Here is a 19,378-nt window from a genome sequence, read left to right on the forward strand (position 1 = left end):
CATAAGACAGAAAATGAAAAATTGAGAATTATTAGTAACGAAAACAATATAGAGGACCGGTGTAAAAAATTCGAAGTAATCTTATACGTGTATAATCATAAAACTAAACTAATAGAACTCCCGCAGATATTTTCCCATACGCAGGAACTCCAGATATTAACACTCAACAAAATAAAATCAATAAAATAGACAGGCTAAATGAAAATAGACACGATTTTGAAGTTAATACGAAATATAGACAATCACCATTAGTTAAAACTAAGATAACCAATCCTTTCAAGAAAACAGGTTTAATAAGACAGGTTGACAACAAACACTTTGAATAAACAAATAGTGGCAGGAAAATCACACATTATAAGTCAAAATTCAAAAAAAAGAAGATTAACAAGAGTAAATATGATAATTCCAGACAAGCCGAGGAAGATGAAACATAACCAAGTCATTCCGATTGTTCCTATGGGAGCTATATGATATAGTCGTCCGATTTTAATGAAGTTTAAACCGTAATTCTGAAATATTTAACCATTACTATATGTCGAAGAACTAAAAAAAATTAAAAAACAGCAAAAGTTATAATTTTTTTTATTTGTTTTTTCGATTGTACCTATGGGAGCTTTATGCTATAGTCGTCCGATCCGGCTTGTTCCGACTTATATACTACCTGCAATAGAAAAACAGCTTTTGGGAAAGTTTCATGCAGATAGCTTTAAAACTGAGAGACTAGTTTGCGTAGAAACGGACTGACAGACGGACAGACGGACATGGCTAGATCGACTCGCCTAGTGATGCTGATCAAGAATATATATACTTTATAGGGTCAGAGATCTCTCCTTCACTGCGTTGCAAACTTCTGACTGAAATTATAATACCCTCTGCAAGGGTATAAAATTAATCAATGAATGTGAAATCTGCAACATTGCAAAAACAGAACACAGAAATACAAAACTGTCATTTGAAGTAACTCCAGAAATACTTAACGCAAGAGAACGATATGTAATTGATTTCTATATGGTCGGTAGCCAGAAATTTTTATCTTGTATCCACATTTATTCGAAATTCGCTACTTTAATTGAAGTGAAAAGTAGAGATTGGCTGGAAGCAAAAAGAGCCATAATCAAGGTATTTAACGATATGGGAAAACCACAAGAAATCAAAGCAGACAAATATTCAGGCTTTATGTGTATAGCCTTACAAAACTGGTTAAAATCTGAAGGAGTAGATATATCAGTAACAACCAGCAAGAACGGTGTATCTGATGTAGAAAGGTTTCATAAGACAGTAAATGAAAAATTGAAAATTATTAGTAATGAAAACAATATAGAGGACCGGTGCACGAAATTCGAAGTAATCTTATATGTGTACAATCATAAAACAAAACACAACACCAACTAATAGAACTCCCGCAAACATTTTTCTATATGCAGGAACACCAGATATTAACGCGCAACAAAATAAAATCAATAAAATAGACAGGCTTAATGGCACGATTTTGAAGTTAATACGATATACAGACAAGCCCCATTAGTTAAAAGCAAGATTACCAATCCCTTCAAGAAAACAGGTTTAATAAGACAGGTTGACAACAAACACTTCGAAGAAACAAATAGAGTCAGGAAAATCACACATTATAAGTCAAAATTCAAAAACAAAAGAAGACTAATAAGAGCAAATATGATAATTCCAGACAAGCCGAGGAAGACGAAAAATAACCAAGTCATCCCTATATGATAATATTATAAGTACAACCAAGGGACAACGTATCGAAATAAGTCCGATAAACGCAAAAAACGGATATCTGATATTCGAAACCGAATCAATGGAAATCCCAACGAATTTTGAATACCACCATTTAAGTATAAATTTAACAAAGACCGAAACGACATTCGACAACCTACTGGACGAAGCCAAAGAATTCCAACACATTGTCCAAATCCAATATTTAGTTGAAAAATTAAAAAGAGAAATGAATGGGTTAAGAATAGTCAGAAGAAGTAAACGCGGGCTTTTAAACTAGATGAAGAAGATAAGGAAGAACTCGAAATGAAAATTAATAATCTAGCAGATAATTCCATCCAAAATCATGATTTGAATATGATTATTGACGTTGTTAATAACGGACTTGACCTAATAAACAAATTTGAAGAATCTAAAAATAGGCAAGAACAAGCTGCAGTTCTGATTTTAAATCTCCAGCAATTCACAGAATACATAGAGGACATAGAATTAGGAATGCAACTAACTAGGTTAGGTATATTTAACCCAAAATTATTAAAAGACGATTATTTAAAAGAGGTTAATTCAGAAAAGTTGATAAAAGTAAAAACATCAACTTGGCTCAAAACAGACACGAACGAAATCCTGATAATTTCCCAAATTCCTAATGAAATATAAAAAATTCCTAATGAAGTATATAAAATAATTCCATATCCAGATGAATTTGATAATATCCTAACAGAAAACACATTTGATAAATATTACATATATGAAGATAAAGTATTCAATGAAAACACAGGTCAAATTATTTTCGACAAATGCATAATTGGAATCCTAAAACAAGAACCAGCAAAATGCAAATATGTAAAAACCCATAAAAATTTCCAAATAAATTACATTGAACCAAATATTTTGTTAACATGGAATATACAAAAATCAACTATAAATCAAAATTTTATAAGCACAGAAGTTTCGATCGTTGGTAATAATATTGTTAAAATAAAAAATTGTACTATACAGTTAGATGAGTTCATAATGTCCAACAATATAGCAGATTATACACAATCAATTTATGTTAACAACAATATCACAAAAATCGAACCATTGTCATATACCAAACTAAAGAAATAGTCAAATCACATATAAAATATTACAATACATTTCAGATTATATGTTTAACCACATTTGTAATCAATATAATAAGTTTGACATTATATTTAATTTACGAATTTAAAAATATTCCTAAGAAACTTATTGTAAAACATTCTAATCGTGAAGAACAACCAATCATAGCAAATAAGAATGTAAAAACTACTGAGGAAAATATTGTAGCAGAAAATATTATGTTATACCCTACGTTATCGCCCTGAAGACAGGCCAAATTCAAAGGTTGGGGGAGTGACATGCCCATATTCCTATGAGACTCTGCACATATTTAAGCAACACAAACACAGTCCCATAACACCCTGAATATACCCATTACTTTACGTATCTACAATATACCCTATACTACCCTAGAATTATTCACCCTTGTAACAAGATCCCAAAATCGAAGGCCAACGGAAAATCCCCAAATATGTTATCACCCAAAACTGTAGACTAAACAACTCACCACAATTGTCAAGTTCACACGTTCAAAGATAATGAAAGTACGGCTCGCAGACACATAAACTCCTATTTCAATCCAAAGACATTTCAAAGTCGTAAAATCTAAGAGCGCACTTGTATCCAAGAGTCAAGACACTTGAATCCAAGAGTAATTAAAGTTTCACTCAAAAGAAACTGAAAGTTTCTCAGAACAATTTCACAACTCACTCAAATCCCGAAAAGCTCGAGACCGAGGCTTGATCATCAACAGAATCAGATCAGCAAGTTAAGTTCAGTTTGAGACCTCAAAGTAATAGGTCGGTGTTCTTCACTATTAAGTTTAAACTCTGTAAAACATCAGTTGAATAAAATAAAATTATATTTTTTTATTTAATCGGAGTTGCAAACATTTAATTATATATATATATACTTTTTTTTTTTTTTTTTAACTTTTTTGATGTGTGGCCTCGAATACGCCTGATTTTAATTAATCACTTTTTTTTTTGTTGTAAGGCCACGAAAAACGCCTCAAAATAAAATTGCTCGATGACAATTTATTATATTTTTTTTATTTAACTTGTCGATTTCTCGACCACAATTTCACAAAAATTTTTTATTTTTTTATTATTTTTGAACATTGCTTTAAACAATAAGGACTCTTATTTGTCCTTTTGCTTTTAAATTTATACTCTGTTTCTTACCATAAAGGGAAAAACAAGAGTCAATTAAGGTGCTGGCTTTCCACTAAGTCTCTTACCACTGGTGGGGGAAAACTGTAGAGTTGCTCGAAGGACCAAAATGTTAAGGATATTAAATAAATACAACCTTTTTGTTTGAGTTCTGTATTGAAACTGTTTCATTTTATTTAAAACTTCTTGACAAGAAACTTATGTGAAAATCTTATTCTAATCTTAGCTATGGTCTACGCAGAGACCTAATCTTTTTAGTCTGTGCGGGGGAGTTATTTACTTTGCCCCCCGCACAATAACTCTCGGTGAAGGCACATCTGGGAGCGATAATATTAGATAGCTCAAGTGGCCTGCTGTTACAGATTACAAGTGTATTTGAAAAACTGACCCTTGTCGGGTCCCAGATCGTAAATTATGGCTCTTGATCGAATTACACAGTTCTACATGACATGTCCAGAGCTCATTAAATCTTAGACATAATATTTATCAGTGTTCGTCTGAACACCTTACAGACTGATGATTAAAATAGAAACTGGTTGGCTTATATGGGCAAATTGTCATTATTTACTTTAATTATTTAAAGATAAAAATTCGATGTTTGTAGGACTATGTCTATTTATTTCATTTCCCTTATATTCGTGATGAGAAATACCATTCTCGCTTAATTTCCTAAAGGGTATCTTAGTGGAGAACTTTTTAACATTATTTTTTGGTAAAAATATCCAGAAATGTTCGTTGACCTTGTCTAAAGGCAAGTGGCGACCGTCTGTTCTAATTTACCCTTACCCGGGAACAGCGGATCTCTGCCCGTGCGGAAGGCGCAACCAATGCCTCACCCCCCAGCACAACACCACGTCCACTCTAGCCAAGGCAAGCTTAGTCAGCGGCCAGCTGATCCAGACGCCTGCAGGTGGCTTCCATCCGAAACCGGACGGCTTACCAGCCCTTCACGTCCGGAGGCAGCCGAAGGCGGGTCTCATGGCGAGAACGAGGGCGAAGGAGTTCAAGGGGATGCCATCACAACAGCCACGACCTTAAGAACGCAATTAACCGCACCGCATTTCGAAACGTCTAGCCACCAATCCTATTACTATGAACCATACCTTGAAGGAGGACTTCATAAAATTTCGGGACATCTCTTGGGCAAAGGCGGTTATACCCGACTAAAAAGCGGGAGAGATCGATGGAGGAAGGACAACAGAAAGATCTCACACGAGTCTCCCTAAAGATCCTTTACGACAACCCAGGCCCGCCACCTGACTGCACAGGCGCAGTGTGGTACCAGGGTAATTTCAAGCCCCTTATGACACCAAAATGCAAGAACTTGCCCAAGATACCTCATAAGTAACTATTTGATTACCTCTAATGATGAATGAAAATAAAGAGTTGAATAAAATCTTAAACGCGAGTTTTATATCAAATGTTGCGTATATAATCCCTTATATACACGCTGAGAAATACTATACCACCAGAGCCTGCATCCAAATCGGAACCTTGAGCACCGCGCCACAAGAACTGCGCTTTCATCGACACCCACTCTTGTCGGGAACCCTTGAGTCTGTCTAAAGGAGTAGCGTTAAGACATGGACTGCGGGTTAGGCTGGGAAAAAACTTCGCCATTTAAAATAAGTTTTCTTGTTGATTTTCCTCACGATGTTTTGAACCAACTTATACGGGATGAATGGATGAAGCTTTCTCAAACCCCCAAGACGATGCGTTTCTTGATGATGATCACATCTTTAATCAGGCCATAGAGTCCAACCCCCCGAAGAAGATCATAAGCTACTAGACGTTTTATTTGATCTAGGATTGTAGTTTCTCCATCTTGAAAAAAAACTATAATAAATAAAAACCTTTTACAAAAAGGCAGTTGCTAAAATTGTTTTATATTTATTTGATAATTTTCTTGTGCCTTGCGAATGCTTTTTAAGATAGCATCATGATTCAACAGGAGATGAGCGTTATAAACATTTCGCAACCAGAATATTTGTACTTTTGGACAGAAATAACAGCAATATTGCATAGTTATGTTATAATTTTCATGTTATGGATAGTATAAAAGGTAGGTAGTAATTTTATGTAAATCAATTAGTACACAACTGCTAGGTACTAGAGCACATCGAATCAAATCTAGCGCTGTTCAAAAATGGTATGCATATATATTAACGAAAAATAAATCAAAAAGTCATTTTGTTGATTTCTTCGGACTTCTTAGAGACTCTGAACGAATTGAAGCCAGTGATTAGTTATACAAAAAATGAAAATCTATGTATTGGATTCGAGTATAAGATCACTGGATGCAAATTAAAAAAGACACCTTATAGAACCAATGTAGCTCTTTATTTAACAGACAAGTACAACAAAGATCTTTGGATATTTTACCTAAAAGTTTACATTTTAAATTAAGACAAAAGATGTAAATAGATATAATTGTGAGCAAATAGTCTTATGCTTGAATAATAAAAGTTAAGCCGACGATTGTATCGGACTGAAACATTTAATAAACTAAATTAATTATCTTTTAAAAACTCGCATTTTGTTATTTAAAATTGGACTTAAACATTTTAAGTATTATTTTGTCGTTATATGGGAAGTCATTTTTATCTTAAATATTTAAAGAAATTTTAAAGTGATTTGTTTTTACTTTTTAAAAGGCCATATAGCATGCAATATTGACCGCAGGTATTATAAAAATATCCCTGTAGTTGTTGTTTATTACAAAAGTATTTATTAGCGTTTGATTTTAAATATGCTACGATTTTTTTTTTTCGAAAAATTCTGCTGATCTGCGACTATTAAAATAAAATACAATAGAATTTTTATCAGTAAACAAGCAAGAGAAATAAATAAATTTTTTTTCTAAATACAATATCATTCTTAAAACGAGCACCTCTCCTTTAAAAATGTACGCTCAACAAATTGAAGTCTTCTTGATACAATTTGAAGACATGCTTTTCGAACAACACTTGGAGAGGCTTAAATACCTAAAGGCTACTCTGGAGGCCTTGAGATGCCAAGGGAACTACCAGTCACGGAAGCCAAACACCTCAGGTGGGACCACCGAGGAACCGGAACAGACTCTCCCTAGAGGGCAAAACGAACAGAAGCAGAAACAGCAAGAACCATGCCAGAGATGCAATTGAATGTTCCACATTAGCAAAGAACAGAACGGAGTTCAAGTAAGCATAGGCAGCGTTTGAGCTGAAGAGTGAGTTGGAGCTTGCGCGAGTCCCATCTGGAACAGAAACCGAAGTCGTGACATCAGGACAACTCGATCATACGAACTAGGGCAGAGGACCGAAGCAGCGAGAAAGATGGTTAGGTGCGACTGCCCTCTGTTATGCTCAAGCTTTGGATATTTTATACTTCGCAGCTCCCGGAAAAAATTTTATAAATGTATTGTAAACAGAATGTATATATATGGAAATAAATTTACAAAAAAAAAAGCAAATGGAGCTGGAGAATTCGGTATTAAATTTATTTGGCTTCGTAAGGCCCGAAAATGCTGTCGTAGGGCCCTATTGTTATGCCTGTGTATTTCTCACATACACTTGCTTAAATATATGTAAATAAATACGCGCAAAAAATATAAATTAACACGGCTGCAGAGTAAATTTTTGTGTGTGCCTGTGTATTTCTCACATACACTTGCTTAAATATATGTAAATAAATACGCGCAAAAAATATAAATTAACACGGCTGCAGAGTAAATTTTGTGTGTGGATTTCGAATGCGATTTTCGAGGGTATCTTTGCTGGAAAACTAAATAAATGTGGACGGAATTTTATTTTGTTTTCGTATATATTTTTCAAGGATATAGTAATGTAGATATGTAAAATTTTGCTTATAATTTTTTTTGTTTTTTTTTTTTTGTTTACATATGCATTTTATTTATTGAATCTTCTCTGAATTGAGACTAACAATAAGTATATAAAATCTTAAATTAAAAACTATATCTGACAAACAAGATGACTGATGCGAGATGTAAGGTTTCTAATAACTATTGCTGAGCTGGAAGGTAATTTCGTTGTAAACGGGTCCGGTTGGAAACCCTGTCTATGAAAACCCGGACTGCAGTTTTCCCGAAACTCGAAAGCAGTTCGTATTTCTGTTGTTAATCTGTTGACTTGTTCGTTTGTTTAATGGCTTGTGCTCGTGCTCTTTAAGATATGGGATTATGCGCGTCAAAAGGCATTTTTCGAGCAGTTTTGACAGACACGAGAGTAAACTTATCGGTCTGTATGAAGCTGATATTGTGTGATCTTTTCCTGGCTTTGGGATCATTATGATTACCGACTTTTTCCATTTTTTTTGGGAAGTAGCCAAGTTGAGTAATTCCGTTAAAGAATTTACAAATTACCTAAACTGCACAGTTTGGGAGTTCAATGAGCATCTTAGGAGTTATTAGATCACCTCCTGGAGCCTTTTTTTGTTTTTAATTGCTCGCTGATGACTTTTGCAACTTCGTTTGGTTGAAACAGAATTGGCGCCGTCTCCGTTCCAATTTGAATTGACGGTGACGGTAGTGTGAATGAATTATTTGCAGGGTTTGGCTGAAAAACATTTCGAAGGTATAAAGCAAATGTACAGGCTCTGCCTTTGTCGCTTCTGGCCCAGCTGCCTGAAGAGTCTCTTACGGGAATTACTGTTTCGGCCGGCGCACTTAGATTTGGGTGGGCCCTCCACAGGGGATGCTTGGTGCTGGTGGGTGAAAGTTTCTCAATGTACTGGCGTTGTGCTTTTTCTTTTTCGTGCCTTAGAGCCCTGGTAAGTCTGCGACCAGCTTCCTTAAGGCTATGTATTGAGGATGGCGATCTGCTGGTTTGCCAAGCACGCCTCAAACGTCTTTTCTCCAAAACAAGATGTTCGATTTCAAGGTTAGTTTTGTGCTTGTGTGTGTGCCCTTCCCTCCCTTGCGGTGTAGAGACTTTGGCTGCTGCGACTAGTACAGACTTCAGTGCATCGGCATAGCAGTCGATATCCTCCTTGATGTTGAGCTGTGGAGTTAGTTCAATGTGGGAACTTACGAACTTTTTGAACTATAGCCAGTTGGTTCGATGCGACGTCAGCCTGCAAGGGTGCTCGACTAGTTCCAGGTTTTGAAGATGATGATCCAAAAGCGATTTTGCAGGTATTAGATTGCGAGGAATATTTTTTGTCACAGCAAAATCAATTAAAAGAGGTAGTTTTCTAGGATCTGGAGGCCAGTATGTAGGACTGCCTGGTAAAACGTAGTCCAGTTTGTTGCATGTTTTGATGAGTGCATTATATAGTTGCCTTCCTTTGGGGGTCACAAGGCGGGATCCCCAGAGTGTGTGCTTGGCGTTATAATCACCTGCTGCTATGAAGAAGTCCATAAATCGGTCTTCGGAGACTGTAAAGCGGGGTGGGAAGTAGACTGCGGCAATGGCAAGGCAATTGTAATTTTATCGATGTAGCTTGCAGATAATTTTTTGTAAACCTTTGGTGAAAGTGGTGTTTAATGCGGTCTCTTATTATGATGCCGGTTCCGCCATGTGCTTTACCATCTGGATGATGGTAACGTCGATGTGGTTTTCGTTCAAAAATTCAGTTTTTTCAGGTATATGCCGTGAAACACCGTTGGCGTTCCACAGAGTTATTCGAAGGCAAGGCATAGTTTATTTGGACTGCTGAGCTGGAAGCATTTGGAACAAGATATTTTGGTTTTGCATTAGAGTTTGCTTCCATCATATTTTGTTGCAAAGTTATCATCATAGTTTCCATGTTAATTTGTGGCTGTCTCACGGCTTGCTGTATGTTATCAATTTTCGGCTCTATGTGAGCTGTGTCTAATCTTAGAGCATTGGCGTAGGAAATGCCGTTGGTGGTAATTGAAGGCCCAAATGATGACCTGGCTGCTTTTGCGAAGAAAACTTCCGGTGTCGTTTGTGATATTATGTAAATGTTCTGGTGTGCCGTTGTCGCTCGTTGCATCCGAATAATCGGATCAGTCTCCTTGTAGACTGGACAGCCTCTGTAGTTTGCTGTGTGGTTTCCTTGGCAGTTTACACACTTTTTAGTGAGAGAGTCTTCCTTGTTGGCAGGGCAGGGTTCGGAGCCGTAACAGTTTCCACAAGCTAAAAAACTGACCTGAAGGTGCAGTAAGCTCTGGTGTGTCCGTATTCCTCGCAATTTGTGCATTGCACTGGCCCGTTCCGTTTGTGCGGCTCTTCTACTGTAATCCTACGGTGTAGAAGGTACTGCAACTTGCAGATCGGGTGCACTACGTTTTTTTTCAAAGTTCAGCTGTCTGGCTTGAAAAGTGGTTGCGGCTTCTTGTTTTTGTTTATAATATTTATAACATTTTTTGCGCAAAAAACTTTTTCTTTTAAAGCCTCTATAATTTCGGAGGGGTTTTATTCCCTTGAGCACAACTTGTAAGCTGGTACGTGTAGTAATTCTTTTTGACATCGTTTAAGTATTTCGACACTGCTCGGAAATCATCTTCGGTTTTGGTTTGAAGTTTGGTTTCGCTTATACTCCCCTTCATAAGCGGAATAAAATGAAAGTTATCTTTTCCGACAAGCTCAACTATTTTGTTGACTAGGGCGTTGGAGATCTTCTCCCGAACAAAGATAGACGAGGGCTTAAGTTTCCTTGGGGCTAATTCTTCAGACTCTTTTTCAGGCTCCGCCTCGCTGGTTAACTTTTAATTTCAGTGCATTTCTTATGTTGGAATCCTTTTTCAATCTTGGAAATTAGTGAATGGAGTGCGGTTTCAGTCGATTTGCCCTTTCGGTAGGCATGCTATCCGTTTAAGAAAAATTTTCGTGATATCTGTGGCTTTGATATGGGTGTGCATTTCTCTGCTCTGCTCCTGGAATGGCACTGCTACCAGCTTAATTTTTCAATCAGCGACCTGGGCCAGACTGAGACTTACCTAACCCCGAATATAGTCCCGAGCCAGGGGCACAGCCTCTGCTACCGAAAACGTAATACTACCCGTTCCTTGTTTGCATTTCTGGTTGCGCACAGCCTATGCCCTTGGAATGACACGACCAACTGTTTCCAGTTTAATTTTTCAATCAGCGATCTTGGCCAGACTGAGACATACCCCAGCCAGGATATAACTACTTTACAGCGCTCTAAACAGTCTTTGGTTCAACTTAATATTAAGAGCTTCGCGTTGTATTATAGTTTTGTAAGTTTTTAATATTTAGTTTTTAATACTATATGATTTTACTTCTTACGATTTGTTAGTTATTAATATTTAGTTTTTAATGTTATATGATTTTACTCCTTACGATTGGTGGCGCCTTCCGGTTTTTTAAGAGTGCTGCGCTTTTCTTTCTCATTTATTTTCTTATTTGCTGTCTCCATAACTGAATTCCACGAGCTGAGGAGAAAAGACAGGTCCGCACTGGCAGAGATCCGCTGTTCCCGGGTAAGGGTAAATTAGAACAGACGGTTGCCACTTGCATGTTCAAAACTGGGTTATTTGATAATTCGGGCATCCAGCCAGACTGACTCTCGGCACGGACCGAGTGACACCTTATATTGGCCCGAGGTGAGATGATTGTTGGTGGAAAGATGTTGGTAGGCAAGTGTGTAGGAGGATGGAAGTGTGTGAGCTGCTATGGGGCAGATACCCGATACGGTATTCAGTAATTAGCGGTTGCCAATCCATCGGACTTTCGGCCTTATTCACACCTACACTGCGTGTAAGCAGAGCTTACAGCCTGCGACCCGTTCGGTAGCCTTCAGCTCGGCGCCCTCAAAGCCATCCCCCTAGCTCATTGGCCGAAAGATGGAATGCAAGGAACTTTGGCTGCGTGAGATCTGTCGCGAAATTAAGATGGGATTCGTATTTTGGAATCTAAGCGAAGCGGTCACCACAAACCCACTTAAGCCCAAGTCCTCCGCGGCATCATATGCACCTACCACCAGATTACGCGATTGACCAGAACCTTCGGCGTACCTGAGCTCGCATCCAAATCGGAACCTTAAGCCCTCGCCACAAGAACTGCGTTTTTATCGACACCAATGAGCCACGCTCATATATAATAAGTTTTCTTGTTGCTCAATTAAAATTGTTGGTTTAACCTCAGTAGACCAATTCCAAGGTGAAAGCTCAAACTAACCCCCAATATACCCCCGGGATTGTATTTTTACCCGCACCCTGTGTACATCCCCACCACGAAGTCTCCATGAAGTCTCCACTGCGCTCTCAATAGCATTAGAATAAGTTAGAATAGTAAGTTCGATTTTCATAGTGAATAAAAGTGGTTGCGCCCACACCCCTACCAAACACCGAAACACCTACGACTCGTCATTCAACTACAGGACCTGTGCACCTTCCAGGACCCTTCAGAGGACTCGGCCATCCCCCTCTTCGTTCATTTTTTGATCCTTCAGCCGGATATTTTTCTTTTGGACCCCGCTTCGGTGGCTCGATCCTCTTCATCATACGAAAGCAAGATAAGTACGAAATAAATTATTAATTGCCGGTCTCCAGTAAGTGTTTCGAATATACAATTTCGTCTTACTTTCAAATTTTCACTTTTCCACTTGCAATTTGTGTGCGGCCATCTTAATCGTTCCCCCCTTTGTGCACATGTAGAAAAATTCTAAGTCCAGTTGGCCGTGCATCATTCATACATCAACCTGCAATTTTCCAAAAAATTCCTACGAATAATTTTACAAACTCCTAAATTAAAAAAAAGTGTTAACTTTTTGCGCGTGCCACAGTGAAAAAATATAACAATTTTCAATTAAAGTGTTCCGGCAATATTGGCCCCCATTCGTTTTTTGTTCTTTTTCACTGTGTAGAGCCTCCGCTCACAAAGTTACATTTTACATTCACATTTACATACATTCTACAGTCCACTTATCTCCAAAACAAAAAAAATCACAATTACAAACAATACACATACCCGCCGGCAAGAAATATTAACTATGTTTCACCTCTCCTGGTAAAAAAAAAATTACATGCAACCATACATTTACATTTTTCCCGTCGGCGCTGCAAATAAAATACAAAATTGTCCAATCGCATTTTTTACTTACATATTACTCTCTGATCTACTTACATTTTATTCTCTGAGCGAAAATACATATTTTCAGAGGCTTCAGACTTACATATTTTTTCTCTGAGCGAGCACACATACTTACAGAAGCTTCATACTTACATATTTTTCTCAGAGCGAGTGTACATATTTACAGAGGCTTCATACTTACATATTTTACTCTGAGCGAAAATACACATTTACAGTGCAGCCTCTTACATATGGTTATTTGACCAAAATACATATATGAACATTTGATTTCAGCAATTCTTGGGCGGAGGTGCAGAAAGAAACAGGTGGCTTATGCACAAAAATCAATATTTGTTTTTTTCTCGTCTGGGTAATTGAAAAATTCCAATTCCAATTCCAACATTCCGGAAAAGTCAGAATTCATAAAAACTCAATAATAAAATTTTTTCAAGTAGCGTGCCCCATTCCAATCGTTCCACACACCTACAATTCCGCATATTTGTTTTTTCTCGTCTGGTTAATTGAAATTTTCGAATTCCAACATTCCGGAAAAACCATAATCCATAAAAACTTCGCAATACTATTTTTTTCAACTCGTTCCACACACCTACAATTCTGTTTTTTCACATCCAAACTGACACAACTAAAATACCATTTTTCAAGTAGCGTGTCCTATTCCAATCGTTCCACACATCTATAATTCCGCATATTTGTTTTTTCTCGTCTGGTTAATTGAAAAATTCAAATTCCAATTCCAACATTCCGGAAAAGTCCGAGTCCAAAAAAAACGTTCCACACACTCACAATGCCGCATTTTTTTTTCATCCAAACTGACACAAACATAGTGGGGCGAGATCCACAGCTATTCGCGAGCGTTTTTTGGTCTTAGTATGCCCGGTGGAGACGATAAGAAAAATGTATCTGCTTCCCCCTTGAGCAAAACCAAGTCCACGCTCTCGCCGCTGGCAACTAAAAGCTCCAAGAGCCCACCAAGCATCGTGGTGAAGCCGGCTACGCCAAAAACTCCAAGTTCATTAAGTCCAAACGCCAAACCCGCTACTTCCAGTTCAAGGGTGACTCGATCCATACAAAAAATGGCTTCAACTGCTTACGAGTTAGCTTTAAATAAGTTCATTGCGGTCTCAGATCGTCTAAGCGATCTCGAAAGCAGAAACAACACTCCTGGGAACGAAACTCCAAGCGTTTCCATGCTCCAAATCCGTCGGGAGCAAGTCCGAGTGTTATGGGACAAGGTGGAGAAAGAGTTCGACGTATGCTCAGAGTGCATTACGGCAGCAGGCGAGGATGCAGCTTCCACATTGCCCATTCTCAAGTCAAAGTATAACTACTGTTATACAGTGTATGAGAGATACGCCGCTCAGCTCACAGATATAATCCAACAGGGCACAGCTCCGCCAGCTCAAGCTCAAGCCCCTGCCCAGAACTATATCTCCTCTGGCTGTCGGCTGCCTCCGTGCGACACAGAGGTTTTCTCAGGCGATTACCTACGCTGGCCCACTTTCCGGGTCCTTTTTACAGCGATATATATAAATAATCCAAGGCTCACGCCTGTGGAAAAGCTGTTCCACTTAAACGCTAAAACGAGCGGTGACGCGCATGCCATAATCGCAAATTCCCCTCTCACCAACGATGGCTTTCGCTCAGCTTGGGATAACCTAACTGAGCGATTCGACAACAAGCGATTGCTAGTAAATAGCCAGTTTAAAATCCTCTTCAACCTCCAGTCGATTTCGCAAGAATCTGGGGCAGCTCTAAAGGAACTGCAAACTACGATTCAAGGCTGTCTGAACGCCTTGGAACTGTCCGGAATCCTGATTACAGATTGGGACTGCATTCTTGTCTATATGTGTTCGTCAAAGCTCCCCAAGCTTACACTTTCCTTATGGGAGCAGTCCTTGCACGATAAAGCCGCAATTCCAAAATGGGTTGACCTGAACACCTTTCTCACTGAGCGCCATCGAACCCTCGAGGCCATAGATGACGTGCGACCTTCTGGGTCAAGTCATTCGCAGTCCAAAGCAACGAACGCTAACGGGTCTTTAAGCAGAATAAATTCTTATGAGACTAAGGTAGTTCCGAAACCGAGACGTTGCGATCTGTGCTCAAGGGAAAGCCACCCTATACGCACTTGTCCACGTTTCCTCCAAATGACAGTAGACGAGCGGGCCGCCTATATCCGAAACAAGCAAATGTGCTTGAACTGCTTTGCCCGAGGGCACCAGCTTCGGGATTGCACAAGCACCCACAGCTGCTTCACCTGCCGCAGTCGCCACCATACGCAGCTGCACCGAAGCAACCCTTTTGCCAGCCCTCCAAGTCGGCCTGATGTTCCCATGTCACGACCAGCAACTTCGACAGAAGGCTCAGCCGCTTCCGATGACCAGTCGGGAGTGCAAGTCTGTTTTGCGTCAGGTGCAAGATTGGTTCTGCTGGGGACAGCCATCATAAATATTTGCCACCTGGGTTCGAATTTCCAAGCTCGTGCCCTTATCGACTCAGGATTCGAAGCAACATTTGTGACAGAGCGTCTGTTCAATCTTTTCAAATTACCCTTCCAAGTCGTCCAAGCCCAAGTCTCAGGCTTAAATCAGACAGTGTCCGCTCAGTCCAAGAAGCTCTGTCATTTTACAATCAGATCTCCAAGTAGGCCCGCTCTGCAGTTAGAGACGTCAGCCGATGTCCTTCCTCAACTGGCAGGGAATCTGCCTTCCTACCCAATTCCGCAAGACTTTCTTCGAAATCTTCCCGATTTACCATTGGCGGATCCGAAGTTTTATGAGAGCGCACAGATAGATGTTCTGATAGGAGCCGACATTCTGCCTTCGGTTCTCCTAAATGGGGCAAAAACCAACATCTGTGGCTCCCTCCTTGGACAAGAAACAATTTTCGGGTGGGTGCTCTCTGGGCCAGTATCCGCTTCCACCCAGAGTCAGATTGCCACCTTCTCTACGCAAATTTCCCAAGCGTCCACAATGGCTTAGATAAAATCCTCACCAAATTCTGGGAGGTGGAGGATCTACCAATAAAGTTGGTAAAGGAATCCGATTCCGTCTGCGAAGATAATTTTTCCGAACGACCACGAGAGATGCGAACGGCAGATACGTCGTAAACCTACCTTTTCGCGACCCGGAACATCCAGGGTCAGGGTTAGGGTACTCCAGGTCTTTTGCGTTATCTCAATTTTTGAGAAACGAGCAACGCTTAAAAAGAGACATTCCGCTAAAGATACGATACGACTCAGTGATTCAAGAATATCTGGATCTGAACCATATGAGAGAGGTCTTTCCTACCCACGATTTCGCCAGCTACTACCTTCCACATCATGCCGTACTTAAGCCTGAGAGCATTACTACAAAGCTGCGCTTAGTATTCAACGCATCCAGTCCTTCTGCGAATGGGGCCAGTTTAAATGATATCCTTCATGCTGGCCAAGTCTTACAGTCCGACCTTACCATTCAAATCCTAAAGTGGCGGTATTTTCAATACGTGTTTAGCGCCGATATTGAAAAGATGTATCGGCAGATCTGGGTAGATCCGAAGCACACGCCTTTCCAGCGGATATTGTTCCGTAATCCTGATGGGGACATCCGAGAGTTCGAGTTGAAAACGGTCACCTTTGGAGTCAATTGCGCTCCGTACCTGACCATTCGCGTGCTTCAACAACTGGCAACTGACGTACAACACAGCCATCCTAAAGCGAGTGATGTCATTCGTCATTTTATGTATGTAGATGATATCCTAGCTGGCGCCGACTCTAAATAAGACGCTCGGCTCTCGATTCAAGAGCTACAAAGTGCCCTCAACTCCGCTGGGTTTCCATTGAGAAAATTGACGTCCAATCATAAGGATATTTTGGCTCACATTCCGAGTGACCATCTCCTGCGCTCCGATTTTCTGGAGATCGATGCCGAAAGCACGGCAAAAACGCTCGGTGTCCGTTGGAAAGCCACATCTGATAAATATTTCTTTGTTCCGCCCGAATTATCCGATGAATCGTCCCTTACAAAACGCCAGGTTCTGTCACAAATTGCCAAATTGTTTGACCCTGCAGGGTGGCTCGCGCCCTTCGTAATGCGTGCGAAAATCTTCATGCAGGAGATTTGGCTGCAGGACCTGGGGTGGGACGACGAACTTCCAAGTGATCTGTGTCTGAGATGGCAGAGCTTTCTACAAAGCTATTCTGCCTTAAATCGAATCCGCATTCCAAGGTGGGTCTCCTTCCGACCAGAATTCAGAGTCGAGCATCACGGTTTTTGTGACGCGTCTCAAACGGCATACGGTGCTGCGATCTATGTACGAGTGGAAGTGGGGCATACGACTATGGTGCACCTTCTCACTGCAAAGACGCGAGTTGCGCCGGTAAAAACGGTATCGCTTCCCAGATTAGAGCTTTGCGGGGCCTTGTTACTGGCTGAAATAGCAGCAAGTGTTCTTCCGAGTATGCCAATACTCACATCCGAACTCTTCTGCTGGACAGACTCCACCATTGTGCTCGCATGGTTAAACAAGCCAGCTTGCCAGTGGACTACTTTTGTTGCCAATAGGGTGACCAAGATTACCCAGTCTGCAAAGGCCGAGAAGTGGTCGCATGTTCAATCGGAACACAATCCCGCAGACCTGGCCAGTAGAGGGGTAGCACTTCAGGAATTGGTCGACAATCCTCTTTGGTGGCATGGTCCCGCATAGTTGCAAAAGCCACGCAGCCAATGGCCAAGTCAGGGCGACAATTCCCCAGCGACCGAGCTAGAGAAACGTCCCCTTAAGTCCCACGTCGCAACTATTAAGTCTGAAGATTTCCTTGACCGTTTTTCCAAGTTCGACAAAGCACTTTTGTTCTCATAACAAAAGGATATGTGTTATTGTTCGTTTGTTTTCCACCAAGGCCATCCACTTAGAGCCTACCTCTGATCTCACGACCGAGAAGTTTCTCGCCGCTTTCGCTCGCTTCGTTTCCCGGAGAGATTGTCCTCGACAAGTCCAGTCTGACAACGGAAAAACCTTCGTTGGCGCTGCCGCCTTGCTTTCTCGCGACTTCCTTCAGGCTGTAAAAGAGTCTGTGACAGATGCCTATGGTCATCAGCAGCTCACCTGGCAATTTATACCTCGGGGAGCCCCTCACATGGGAGGCCTATGGGAAGCTGGTGTTAAAAGCTTTAAAACACTGTTCTATAAGTCCACAGCCACTCGAAAATATACTTCCGAAGAGCTTTCGACGCTTCTGGCAAAAATTGAAGCTTGCCTAAATTCCAGGCCACTCTCCCCTATGTCCGAAGACCCTACCGAACTCTTGGCCCGGACACCAGGTCATTTTCTTGTTGGAGGACCTCTCCTGTCTACCGTGGAACCAGAAGTCAAAGGGGACACCAGGTCTATGATCAACCGCTGCCAGCATCTAAAGGCTCTCCATCAGCAGTTTCGTATGCGATGGAAGGAAGAATACCTTAAAGAACTTCACAAGCGCAATAAGTGGCAGGCCCCCGCGAAGAATCTTCACGTCGGCGACATGGTTGTCATAAAGGACGAGAATTTGCCTTCCAACGAGTGGCGGCTCGGCAGAATTGACTCTGTCTTCCCAGGAGCCGATGGCAATGTCCGTGTAGTGGACATCCGCACGGCACGCGGGGTTGTCAAACGTCCAATAACCAAAGTCGTACTTCTGCCTGTGGAGCCTTCAAAACTTCCACAATAAATTGGCCCACATTTTTTTAGTCCTAAGTTGTTATCCACAATTCCTAATATGATTTCCCTTTATTCACCTTCATTCATCCATGATCTAGATCAGAAAAATGGCTCCCCGAACACGCACCGAAGAACCCCTGGACGGCAGACGTACTCGAGGTATTAAATCCTACCGTTGCCGAGTCTGCAAGGGAGTTCATCCACTACGGAAGTGTAGCAGGTTTCTGAAGCTGAGCGCTGAGAAGCGGCTTCGTGCAGTCTTGGTAAACAAGTATTGCTCGAACTGTCTTGCCCACGACCACTCGAAAGCTGACTGTCGCAGTGGAAAATGCAAGAAGTGTCAACGGAACCACCAAACGCTGCTGCATATGCATGAGCGGTCTAATTCTGGGCAGCGTTCGCACCGGCAAAATCCGCCAAATCGCCCGACGCCTACGTCAAGGCAGCGCTCAGCCTCCCCTACACCAGCTCCGTCGCTTTCATCGCAGCTACAACGTCACAGCGTTAACGTCCTTCCGACTGCTTCGGTGATGGTGAAGACCGTGCACACCAGTGAGCTGCATCGACGCTTCTCGGGCCGCCGCATTTCGGTTGCCAACGACCAGTGTTGGTGACGACAAGGTGTGCAACGCGACGATACAGTCCAAATGCGGGACGACCAAGATGGAGGTGGTGTTCAAAGTCGAGCCCAAG

General features: G+C 40.9%; 1 protein-coding gene across 1 annotated transcript; it reads left to right on the forward strand.

Moving 5' to 3' along the window:
• The first annotated feature begins 13,875 nt into the window (after positions 1-13,875).
• On the forward strand, positions 13,876-17,692 carry LOC128266018 (uncharacterized). Its single transcript, XM_053002286.1, has 6 exons — positions 13,876-15,896; positions 15,971-16,111; positions 16,195-16,706; positions 16,791-17,144; positions 17,215-17,365; positions 17,551-17,692. The coding sequence occupies exons 1-6, from the start codon at positions 13,876-13,878 to the stop codon at positions 17,690-17,692; spliced, it is 3,321 nt and encodes a 1,106-aa protein (XP_052858246.1).
• The last annotated feature ends 1,686 nt before the right edge of the window (positions 17,693-19,378 follow it).

Source organism: Drosophila gunungcola, unplaced genomic scaffold (assembly GCF_025200985.1).
Source record: "Drosophila gunungcola strain Sukarami unplaced genomic scaffold, Dgunungcola_SK_2 000223F, whole genome shotgun sequence".
NCBI lineage: Eukaryota > Metazoa > Arthropoda > Insecta > Diptera > Drosophilidae > Drosophila > Drosophila gunungcola.